Source organism: Lagopus leucura, unplaced genomic scaffold (genome assembly GCF_019238085.1).
Source record: "Lagopus leucura isolate 7727_CA_CO unplaced genomic scaffold, USGS_WTPT01 Super-Scaffold_73, whole genome shotgun sequence".
Classification (NCBI taxonomy): Eukaryota; Metazoa; Chordata; class Aves; order Galliformes; family Phasianidae; genus Lagopus; species Lagopus leucura.
Window position 1 is genome coordinate 13,730,694 of NW_024962252.1, and position 13,038 is coordinate 13,743,731.

General features: G+C 35.9%; 1 protein-coding gene across 2 annotated transcripts in view; it reads left to right on the plus strand.

Moving 5' to 3' along the window:
- Positions 1-13,038, plus strand: part of MYOM2 (myomesin 2) — a 74,407-nt gene that overhangs the window by 29,203 nt on the left and 32,166 nt on the right. The window contains exons 12-19 of one of the 2 annotated variants that reach the window (XM_042890678.1): positions 388-587; positions 1,692-1,745; positions 4,188-4,315; positions 7,599-7,782; positions 9,291-9,465; positions 11,182-11,303; positions 12,065-12,085; positions 12,760-12,947. In XM_042890678.1, coding sequence (XP_042746612.1) covers positions 388-587; positions 1,692-1,745; positions 4,188-4,315; positions 7,599-7,782; positions 9,291-9,465; positions 11,182-11,303; positions 12,065-12,085; positions 12,760-12,947 — 1,072 coding nt within the window. The remainder of the gene's footprint in view (positions 1-387; positions 588-1,691; positions 1,746-4,187; positions 4,316-7,598; positions 7,783-9,290; positions 9,466-11,181; positions 11,304-12,064; positions 12,086-12,759; positions 12,948-13,038) is intronic. The other variant, XM_042890684.1, reaches the window with a different exon arrangement.

Sequence of the window (13,038 nt, forward strand, 5' to 3'; positions counted from 1 at the left end):
ATTAAAATATGACAAGAATGAGACAGAAAAGATTAGGTGAAAGTTGCAATTTCAGCATGTTCTGTAGAGATACGTATAAAAATAAAAGTGGAATAACTTATGCCTTATATGGCAAGGTAGAGAAAGAACTAAATGGAAGCACAGAGAGTTGACAAGGACAAAAATAACCCATAACCATGCAAGGAAAATGGCATTCACAATTGCATTATGAATAAATATGAACAAGGTGAACACCGGTTATCTGATGTGAAGAAATCACATGAAGTGTGTAGCTTTCATTAATAAGTGATAGTTCAGTGGCTTTTGTGAATCTGACTTGGTGTGTGCGGGATGCTGTATTTCTATTGTGGAACAACACTGATAAATGCTGTCTTCTGCTACTTCAAGATGTGAAGTAGGTTTGGAGAACTGGGTCCAGTGCAATGATGCACCTGTGAAAATCTGCAAGTATCCTGTGACTGGTCTTTGTGAAGGACGGTCTTACATCTTCCGTGTGAGAGCAGTGAACAGTGCTGGCATTAGCAGGCCTTCTCGAGTCTCTGAACCAGTTGCAGCTCTTGACCCCGTTGACCTGGAAAGAACACAAAGTAGGTTGTACAAGGCTGGAACACATATTGAATATTTGATCTAACTTTTTTTCAGATTCTGCTGGTTTAAGTAAACTCAGGAGCAGCATTTGCTTCTTCCTTTGAATGAATATCTCACTAGTTTCAAGGTTGGGGGGATATAAATGGAATGCCAAGATCCGCATGGACAGTCCCTGGGGATTCCATCTCAGTTATTGTTGATAAGCATTAAGTATAAACAAGATGAATTACTACAAAGAACAGTGTTTTCAGAAGAGACAGTATGCCCTGGCAGCTTGTATCATTTGCAATGTGAAATGGGCCCAGAGGTCTCATAATCTTCTATGTTTGCTAGCAGCAACATTTGGAAAAGTAGTTGAATATGCCTGCTTTAGAAAAAAATAAGAATGGAATTATGATATAAATTCATCAATCCATGGACTGCTGTATTTATCCACAACTTTTTTTCACCTCAGAGAAGTGCCAGTACTGGCACAAAGCTCCCTTGCTACTGGTTGAGTTATCTGATATTATCACTTTTCTGGCAGATGGAAAAAGTCAATCTAATAGAAAAAAAATAACAACAAAAGCCTTTCTGAATGCTTGGTCTTGTGCTAAAGGCCTCTGAAGTCTGCAGAGAAGCCTTATGAGAGCTTCTTCATGAGAAAAGTGAGAAGAGTGTTTTGCTCTGGGGACTACTTTTATTCCATATATCATCTATTTTTGCACCTTCAGTTTTGTGTGCTCCTTTTATGTAGAAAGGAATTAAACTGATTATGAAGATGGCAGAGCACTGTCCCAGTATAGTCTGTAAAACCTGAGCTGAACATACTCTTTCCATTGGCTTTATGACTAATTCCTATAGCAAAATTCCAAATCACAATACAATTGTTTACCAATCTGTGACAGAATAGAGTAAAACTATTGTGACTATGGTTCTTACAGTTTATCACATCATAAATAGTAGTGTCTTGCTCAGTTTACCTATGAAAGTGAATGAAGTAGCGTATGACTTTCAGTTGATAACAAAATTATGGAAATAGAAGTACACAGGCTTTTTAATAGATGATGCACAGTAATTCGCAACATTTACAAATATGTTAAACAGAATATTTTGCTTAACAGCTGTTCATGTGGATGAAGGGAGAAAGATTGTTATCAGAAAAGATGACCTCGAAGGTATGTTATGTTTCTGTGATTTCATTCTGTCTGTTTTAATCCCAGGAATTTAGATTGTAATTTGAAACAGCTTGAAAAGAAATCCTCCTAGTGAATAAATGCTTTATAATAATAAATATAGTCAGATATTTTGGCTTGGAAGCCTGAGCAAACACAAGGACAGACAGCACCATACTCTTGACTGCACTGATTGCATTAAGTGCTGACAGTATCTCCTCACCTTTTGCTTTGGCTAGTGCTAGGCTGCATTTAAACAACTTAATATTGCATTTAATCACTCACATTTCCCTTCCATGCATGCTGCTAGGAGCTAAATATAGTTTTTTTGACTGCATTTGGTGACCTGAGCAAGTTGTTTCTGCTTTCTTAAAAAAAAAAAAAAAAAAAAAACAAAACCACTAACCACATACATAATCCATCGTGATTATGTAATTAATATATCTTTCTCTGAATGGAGATGTTGTTATTAAGGCTAAGGTTATGGACTAGACATTGTTTTTGTCAGGAGAACTGAAGAGATCACTGCCAGCTTTTGAGATAAAGCCCAAATTTCTTCCATCTTTGGTTGTTTCTATATGCCATGGTTTATTATTATTATTTTTTTTTTTGCTTGGATAATGATCTTCTTTTTACTTAAACTGTCAAAAATGTTAACTATAATAGCTCTAGATATATAAAAAAAATTATCTACTGTCTTTAGCAAAGTAAGCTTATAAAGTTGTAATTCCAATAAGAAACTAATAAAAGAAAATCCACCTGAGAATCGGTGCAATTGAATGGCGAATTTGAAGTTTTTCTCCAGTGCACAGGTAGGACAGATGAAATTATTCTATTTTGGCCATGGTACCCTAAATGAATTTTTATGGATATTATAGAATCAAAAATTACATTATAGAATCAGAATATGTTTGTCTGATTTTTATTTTTTTCTTTTACTTCAAATACATATTCCTCCTTTCAGGATTACTTGAGAATGATCATGTGAGTTAAGCAGCCAGTCTGGTATAGATAAGAATAATGATATTTGGATTCCTGTATCATTATTTCTTCAAATTTAGTAAACGAATATGATTCAGATAGATCACTAGTTTCATTTGTGAAACTGGAGAACACTACTGAAAAATGGATCTCCTAGACCACAAACAGATTTCTTTTTTAGTGCCTGGTGACCTCTTGTTCTGAGAGAGGGCTGTATCATCATGTTATACCATCAGAAACTGCCAGCTTTGTTTTTTCAAGAACGTAAAAAAATATATTGAGTTACGTAAAACCAATTGGAAGCCTTTTGACTACACACAGTGCTTTGCAAATCGTTATTTTTAATGTTTAAAATTGTGTTCTTGACTGCAAGTCAGCAATTTTGTCTTAGACTCATTCATGTGCCTTTCTTGAAGAAAAAGTATCTGCAGGCAATCAAATACTAGAAAACACTAAGAAAAAATACGTTCTCTTGGGGTATGTCACAACGTTGTTTCTGCAATTTAAAGATTACTATTAAAACACGTTCCTCTTTTTTTGTTGTTGAAATCTGGAAATTTAGGGTACATATGCTCCCTGTTAGTACGAGAAATGGGTAAGCTGACCTTAAAACAACAAAAATTTTTCCTCAGTTATAAGCCATAAAAGAATAAAATATTTGCAGTTGAACATGTTTCTGAACAGTTTCTGAACTGTTATCAAGAGGAAGCTTCATTCAGAGATGTGTAGCTATGTCTGAAGCGTTCCTGCATAGGTCTGGGCTTTACAGCACTGTAATCCTACTGGCATGGAAACTGGCTTCTTCTCATGCTGTGGAGGGTGACAGTGGAAGAGCCATGCTGAATTCCTTCAGCCTGGAACTGGGCATGCAGGTCCTGCCTCACCTTCCTGGTAGCCCTGCAGAGCAAGAGGGGAGAGGACTATGGTTAGGCCATTCCAACTGGTAGAGTCACCAAAGGGCTCTACAGTTTTTAGAAATGCTTTAGGCTGGCCAGTAATACCATTGCATTATATTGTAGTGAGTTCTCTTTCCTTTCCTGCTTTCCACTTTGTTTTAAGCTGTGTCTCTCCTTCCTGTTCTTCTTTTGCAGATATCCTCTAGTTGAAGTTCTTGTATTAACACATTGGGCTTCTGTCTTTGATCAAAAAATATCTTATTTGCATATATGAGCAGATTTTTCCAAGGCATTCTGCCCAGCAGATAAAAATAATTCAGATGTGATGAAAGAGAAAAAATATGTGACAAATGCACAGCTTGTCAGGGACATATTTAACTTTTACTGAAAAAGTAAATAAGCAACTCAATTCCTCAAAATGGAATTGAAGCGAGCAAGTGCACTGCAAGTATGATATCATAGCTGAGATTGTGCTGCAGGGTGGGAGGTCAGAAAGATGAGCTGTAGCATGAGCTGACTCTGAGGTTAATCCACTGTTTTACACTTGCTATGCTTATTACTCTTCCAGGCGATATTCAGATTCCAGGCCCTCCCACCAATGTACATGCTTCAGAAATCAGCAAAACATATGTTGTGCTCAGCTGGGATCCACCTGTTCCTCGTGGCAGGGAGCCACTGACGTATTTCATTGAGAAGGTAGTGTACTGTACAGAGGCATTTGATGATGAAGGGTTTCATTGCCACATGCAGTTATATTCAACTCATTTTTAGAGCTGCAGAATGAACCACTAAACTAGCACTTTCTGAAGTCTCGCAGGATTTAGTGATGGGATGTTAGAGAGGCCTGGACAATCAAATGATTTAATGAATATTGAAATTCAAGGTTTGGGGAAAAGGTTACCACTCTGCAATTTGATTACTGCTGTCTGAAGTGAGAACAAACTACATGTGTAAGGCAGCAGTTTAATGGAAAAAAAGCCATCTTATATTTCATATCCCTATAGACAAGACTGCCAGTTTTCACCTTGCCTGTATTAAAGGAGATGTTATGCTAGTCTTGCAAAGAAGCAAGGAAAAAGCAGTGACTCATAACTTGATACCCACTTTTCTTTTTGTATGCTTACTTCACCCTCTGCTATAACCAAAGATTTCCAGTTTATTCCCTATAAGGCCAGTAGCTGTGTCTCTCAGATTCACTATTTCTCATCAGTCTTTTTTGTTGCCTTCCTCTTCCCTTGAACTTGATATGGAATTTCGTTGATCACAGTAGATGTTTGTTCTTCCCTGTAGCCTACAGAGATTTAGATACAGCTGCCCCCAAGTCAGGTATCTAAATTATGTTGAAATACAGCCAGACGTTGTAGTCTTTCTTCCTTGCAATGTTTTGCCATCACTTCAGTAAGTAAATTGGACCTCACACCTGACCTCTAAAACTCCTACATGTGAAGCTATATTTAGTTTTTGTGAATGATGTCTCTAGCATATGCCTGCTCTTAATGATTCGCAAACAGTGAAACCATCCATAAAACTACCACATGTTCAGTTTCCATCTTAAATATTGTGACAACATTTTCTTAGGACCTTACTGTGCAAGCTTTTTCTTTTCGAAACTGCTCAGCACATTCCTTTGAAGTTCATTTATTAGCCAGTCATTTTGTGAGTATCTTGGCACTTTTTGCAGCCTACCATTCTGCCTTTCCCTTCTAAGTCACTTTGAAATCTCCACTTCCAGAGCCCTTCAGCTCTACTTTATCAGTATATATTGCCAGCAGGGTGCTATAACATGAAGATCACTCACAAGATTTACCAGAAAGTATGTTTACAATTTCTCCCTTTCTGCTTTTCACATTCAGGAAAACTAATGACAAATTCCATAGAAATAAATGTTTTGTTTTCCCTCTATGCAACAAAATATCATGTTATTTCTTATTTGTACTTATGCCTGAATGTAAATGTATGCTCTTATGTATAAATATAATGCAATTTAAACTAAGAATTTTGAATTAGGTCTTTCTTCTGTATTGGTAAATCAACTGAAAGTATTTTTTGATCTCCAACTATGGTTTCCACAAAAAAAAAACAACTGACCAAACAAACAAACAAAAAAAAACCCCAAACCAAAAAAACCTAACACCAAAGCATGCTTTCAATCACAGTCTGACAGAAAGTATAGGATTTATCTTAAGTTTAGCTGCCTATAATTTGAGTAATTTACCTTCACTTTTCTGTAGCAGTGAAAGAGAAACCAAAACTTTGTTTGTATTAGATAATGACTTGGATGAGGTGAGACCCGAAAATACCTACTTGTTTCCAGAATATGCAGAACTCTTCAAGATGAAAAGCTGGGATGAAAGTTTCTATTGAGTGGACATTAAGATTTAATTGAATTTCAGTATAATTGTGAATTTGAAAATACAGATATCTGCATATTTTAAAGGAAATGCTTTATACAGCTTCAGAAACACTGTACGGCAGTGGCAGAAAGGAATAAATGAGTCTTAATTAAATGCCAAACTTACTGAGAGAAACTGAGAATGAAAACTAAAAGGTTATTATTATTAAGAAAAAAAGAGAGTTCATTACACTAATTAATACTTGACTGTAAAATTCTTTGGCATACAGATAACTTGTGTAAGTGAATATCCCAATCAGTACGTAAGTGTATGTTTGGTTTTTGCTTTGCACAGTCATTTGATAATTTAGGAAAGCTTGATAATTTAGGAAAGCACATTTTCTAATTAATTTCAAATAAAGAAATCTCTGCCCTGAGTAATAAAAGGAGTTTTTAAAGGCCTCAGGAAACACAAATTGAAAGTGAATTCAGCATAGCAATGTTCCCTTAAAGCCTTTCTAACACATATATTGGATCAAAATGCAGGGTTAAATATGATATTGATTCTTGCCTCTATGAAACCGAAATGCAGCTATTTATGTTTTTCATTCCAAAAACTAAAATAAAATAAAGTTGAGATTTTCCATCTTATTAAAGAAGAAAATGTTACTTTTTTTTTTTTTTTTTTTTTGCTGTAGACAACAATAGATGAATTTAGTATATATAAAGGAAGATTTTGATACATGGGCTCCAGATGTTTACTTTTTTATTATTTACCTATAGTAAGCCTCGTAATGTACAGGATATTTTCCAAGGACCCATGAAACATGATCTCTTCTGTGAGAAGTCTGCAGTCTATTAAATTTTGTTTTTGGACTCTTTGCTTGATAATTTATGAAAATTTAATTTTTATGCATGTTTCTGTGTTGGAAGGCAATTTATTTACGCTATTTACTGGGCACTTGCATTTTACTAAACATATTGAACTACAATATGATTAATCTTTGTTTTGGGTCAAGAAATTACCTGGGGAATCCAATGGCAGAACTTTCTGAGAGTGCTAGTTTGCTGGCTCTCTTCTATGTGTAGTTATAATATTAACTAGCTCAGCAACTATACCAAAAGCAGTATAACAGAGAGTATTCAAAAGTAATTATTTAATTTGATGAATGATTCTAGGGATGTGACCTTTCTAAACAGAGTACATAAATATATGGCAGACTGTAAAGTAACCTCACACCACAACATACTTTTCTGCTTAATCTGGGTTATACTGAACCTTTGGGTGTTCAAATAAATTTTACAGAGCATAAGACCTTCGGGACCAATCTTTTGGGACTAATCATAGCTCACAGTCATGGCCTTAAATGAAGGTTAGCTATATGTACAAAAGCCCATATATTGAAGTCTAGACAGATAGGGAGACAATGAAGTACTCAGACCTTTCTTGTAGAGTAATTGAATGCACAAGTTATGAGAATTTGCATATGCTAAAGTAGGGCATTTGAGAATAATCATCATCCATTAGTTCATGAACAAATTCATGGCAGGGTGCAATATAGCAATATGCTTGTTTTTGACAGTTCCCAGAAGTGATTTGCAGATTTTTATTTCTTTTTTTTTTTTTTATGTTTTCTTTTTTTCCAGTCTATGGTTGGCAGTGGAAGCTGGCAAAGAGTCAATGCACAGGTTGCTGTAAAATCTCCTCGCTATGCAGTGTTTGACCTTGCAGAAGGAAAACCGTATGTCTTCCGAGTCTTGTCAGCAAACAAGCACGGCATCAGTGATCCGTCTGAAATCACAGAACCTATTCAACCACAGGATACTGTTGGTAAGGCATTAATTGTAAGGCATTAATATTAAATACAATTGATATTGTATTGTACAAAATATAATGAGACAACTACCACTGTAATTAAATCAGTCTGATTACAATAATAATAATCAAATTAATTTGTGTTCAATATTGCAGAATTTAAAAAAGACCAAGTTGTTAAATTTTGAAAGCATTCCAAAATCTTTGATACTGATGAGAACAATAGTTCCTAAAAAGTTAAGTGAATTTTAGTTAGTCATTCCTCATAGTGCTCTCGACATGTGACTTGTCGAAAGATAACATGGGTTATTACTAACTTGGATAATTACTTTGTCTAGCTCAGGAAATTATATACTACTTAATTTCCTACATTTTCAGCTTGATAAGGTAGCCTTTCCTTTCTTTCCTAGTATTCTAAGTTGCAAATTACATCTGGTGCAGAAATCCTGTGGCATGCAGATGATTAGATTTCAGTGATGGGGAAAGATGCATCTTCTTGGTCAATGGTAACATTCCACATGAAAATGAAGTTTGTGTTTTGGGGCCACATTCAATGACACAAGTGAAAATTTAGGGAGTGGTTATTCCTCTTGTTGCTTAAATATCTGGTCTACTCTTGAGGTTTAGCAAAGCTTAAATGTGACAGCCTCATGTATTGACAGCTGTTACCTTCAAAGAACGTAACTTGTTAGTACACTTGCTAGAAGTTGAAAAAGTTATTACATCTGATATACCACATGCAATAAATGTTGACAGATGTAGCCTTCTTAACATTTACCATAATTTTTAAAACCACTCTCTTTTTTCTCAATCTCTTACTATACAAAATGAAATAAAATCATCTTTTGCTTTTATGTATTCTTGATTTGATATTTCATTAATGAATAAAAAGTATTTAAACTATTCAACATTCCCTAAAGTAGGAAATAATAACGCTGTATTTATTTAACTTAGTACAGAAAATAGACTACCCCTTAGAAGTTAACACAAGAACTTCTGAATAAATCATCATTACAGTTGAAAGCAGAAAGCAGATGATTTTATTTTAAAGAGAAACTGCAGGAGTACTTGCAGAGATGGAGTTAACCACCTGAGTTAAAATGTATCAGATACACATGATTTCATTCAGTTTCTGGAACAGCGTTCCTAAGGGTAGCTGAGACAACTTCATGGGACTGCTAAACATTATGTACAGATTATGGCTTTTTCTCTTGAGTGAAAACTAGAGGGAAAAAGAAATATGCTAGGCCATCGAAAATGGCATAACTGAATTGAGTGGTAGAAGGGAATTGAATTTGAGACTTACGTCTAAATTTAAGTAGATTTATGTAGCCATCTATATAGGTGCTCTGGATTTCTCTCCTCTCATACTAAAATATAAATCATATAACAAAAATAACATAGCAGGAAAAACCATAGCCAAAGTAATTGAATATGGTATAAATGTACAGCATTGAGTCTACTTTCACTTATTTTTATTTTAATGTGTTTCATAATAATACATATTTTTCTCTTTTTCTTAGTTGTCCCATCAGCACCTGGTCGGGTAGTCGCCACAAGGAATACAAGAACATCAGTTGTAGTCCAATGGGACAAACCAAAACACGAAGAGAATTTGTATGGCTACTACATTGACTATTCTGTGGTGGGATCAAATCATTGGGAACCTGCTAACCACAAACCTATTAACTATAGCAGGTACTGACAATACTTCTGTATTTTGGGGAGATTTAAAAACTGTAGTTAGTTTTAATTCAGTTTAACTGCTAAGCAATGGTGTTCTCATAGTTGTGAATGATGAGTGTGATGAAAAATAGTCTGCAGATTCTGAGCTAAACTATGCTGGGCAGACTCTTCCTTCCCTTGTCCACCTTTCTATTCCATCTAAACGGGAGGCATTTTTATCTATTTGATTAATCATAAAATAAGGTTCTGCAGGCATGATTCTGAATGTCTTGAGCATGAGAAAGCATAAGTCTTAAAGTCTCAGTTATGGTATAAAACGGACAGACCTGATGCACCTGAGAGAAAGTATGAGGAAAAGAAGGGACTCATAAACTTTACAGATTAGTTCTCTTAGGAGCTCAGAGTACATGGACATCAGGGCAAAAGGGCAAGCTGTATCTGCTATAATGGGCATCCTGTGCCAAAGCCTCATCACTCTTTCAGAGAAGAAGCTTTTCTTAATTATCCAACCTGAACCTCCTCTGGTGCAACTTGAGGCTGTTCCTTTTCATCCTGTCATTAGTTACTTGGAAGAAGAGATTAGCCCCTACTTCACCAGAACCTCTTTTGAGGTAGTTGTAGAGTGTGATTATGTCTCCACTTTTCTTCAGACTAAACAATCACAGTTCCCTAAAGCTGATCCTCCTAAGGCTTGTTCTCCAGTCCTTTCAGTGGCTTCACTGCCCTTCTTTGGACACAGATCTCCAAGATCTCCAAGGTGGACGCTCTGCAACCCCTCCAGAAAAACCTGTGCCAGTGCTCTATCACCAGCGCAGCACAGAATACATCATGGTGTTCAGCAGGAACCTCCTATGTTCCAGTTCGTGTTGATTGCCTTTTGTTCTGTCACTGGGCACCACTGAGAAGAGGCTGTCTTTGTCCACTCTGCACCTCGCATTCAGAAATTTATAAATATTGATGAGATCCCCCGAGTCTTTTCTTCTCCAGCCTGAACAATCCCAAGTCTCTCAGCCTCTTCTCATAGGAGAGATGCTCTAATCCTCTGACAATCTTGATAACCTTACTCTGGGCCCTTTCCAGTAGGTCCACGTGTTTCTTAAGTTTAAATGTGTAAGGCATATTTTCTTATGGGTTTATAACAAGCACATCATATTCTTTAGTATATTTTGTCAGTTACTAATAAATTTTGAGTGACTTTGTGTTCTGCTGAATCCTTTGATAAAATAATTTGTTGAGAAAAAGTAGATGACTAACTGTTGGTCAAAAGAGTAGGGACAGAACAAAAGTAAGAAAATAGTGAATCTATCCTGCGCTGAGATATTTGTGACTATTCTAATGCTACAGTAATTGCCCAGAACCTTATAACATAACTGAAAGCTTCTTTGGATGGTTACTACGAAAATGAAGTGAAAACTATAGTGTCTTCCAAGAATAGATTAGAATTTGGCAAGCCAATATTCACATGAAAGATACTACAGTTGGCATGATTCCATCCAGTAGATCAGCACTAGCAATTCAATATGAATCCTCTGGCTGTTTTTCCAGTGTTACATCCAAATACATTGTATTCAATCATAAAATTATATTTCAGTTTCCCTCCTGGAAGTATTTTCCTTTGTGAAGTATTCATGTTGAATTTATGATTGCCAAGATTTCATGTTACAGCAAAGAATGGTTTTATAGGATATATTGAAAAAATGTAATGCTATTTTTATTTTTAAAACACAGATTTGTTGTTCATGGTTTGGAAACTGGTGAACAATACATCTTCCGTGTGAAAGCTGTGAATGCTGTAGGATTCAGTGAAAACTCACAGGAGTCAGAGGCTATAAAAGTACAAGCAGCCCTCAGTAAGTACAAATTGGTGCAACTAAACTTCTTGTTGAATGTAACTCATTAAAGAAACAACTAGCTCATTTACTATAACAGTATATTTCGTAGCCATTGAACACATTTCCTCACTGAAGTTTATATTTTAGGATGTGGCTGCTGCACAAAGAAAAGATGATATTAAAAGCAAAAGTTATTCATACAGACTTAGAAATATTGGATCAGATTCATTATAATGCCCAGGATTCCTGCAGTTCCTCATCCGTAAGAAATAGTAAATCTTGATGATGTTAGGCAGTAGCTTCTGGGTGACGTGGAGTGGTGTAAATTAGTTTAGAATGGAATCCGCTCAAATTAGAGAGCTTTGGAAAACTTTATTACTATGTGGCTGGACTAAACAGGAAATTGCCTTGGGCTGTTCAAGGTCAGAAAGCAATCTGCCTCCTCTTATACCCTGCAAGCAAAATTCCTGTGTGAGAACCCATGGTTCTACTTCCAGTAAGAACGACACATGGAGAATACAGGGCTGAAAAAATATTTAGAACATAAAGTATACAGATTTGGGCAATTTTCATTTCTTCACTGTTTCAGTTTCTTACTGAAATACTTAAAATGGAACAACTTCTCCCCAGCCAAATGGCCTGCACTTCTTAGGGAAGACCAACAAATAGCCTTGTCAAAAATACTCTAGAAGTTTTACAATTCAGAACAAATATTAAAGGATGCCTTCCTAACTTTGCATGAGATTTTACTGACAAATCTACTCTTGAATTTTTTTTAGGGCGAAGTCTGTCTCATATGGGTAGGTGGGGCACAAGCTCATTTATATTTGTCACTCATATGTCATAAATGCACTCACACCTTTTACTTTGTCACTGTATGTTTTGAAATGAGAGTTGCATGTAGTATGTCACCAAACACAGAGCAAACAGACCTGATAAGAACATACAGGATGTGAATGGCTTTAATCCATTTTAGTTGTCTTAAAAGAAATTTAGCTCAACTATTTGTAAGGGACTTACATAGTTCACTACAAAAGTAATGCCTCATTTATTTCCGTGGAAAATTCAGTGAATACAAAGAGCACAACAACATTTGATAGATCAAATTCTCAGCTACAAAACACTGATTTTCAGCATGTTCACCACCATTAGCTAAGCATTTTCACTTTCAATTTTCATTTTCATTTTCAAGTGTTGAAGAAGAGCCTGAATGTCACGCTTGTAAAGATTTGGACCAGCAGAGGTGACGCACTGTTGCTGTCACCACTGCTGAAATGCACCACCCACTGCTGCACTGTGCTCACATCCACTGTTATGTCTCCAGAAACGTTCAGCAAGTGTCGATGAATGTCAACCTTCATCTATTTCTTCTTACCACCTCCAGAGAAGCCAGGACAATGGGCAGATGTTCCATACAGGAGCTTCCATAATTATGTTTGGAGATGAAATTAATTTTGATTTTTTTTTTTTGTAGCTTGCCCATCATATCCTCATGGCATCACACTTCTGAACTGCGATGGTCATTCAATGACCCTTGGCTGGAAAGCACCAAAGTATAGTGGAGGCTCCCCAGTCCTTGGTTATTATATGGATAAACGGGAAGCTAACCATAAAAACTGGCATGAAGTCAATTCTTCCCTTATTAGCCAGACAATTTATACGGTTGGTACTTTTTAATCCTTAACTTTCTGGACTTGGTTTGTACTAATTCTTTGCTCTTGGCAGAGTTCTACTTTTATGTAGATAAATTATT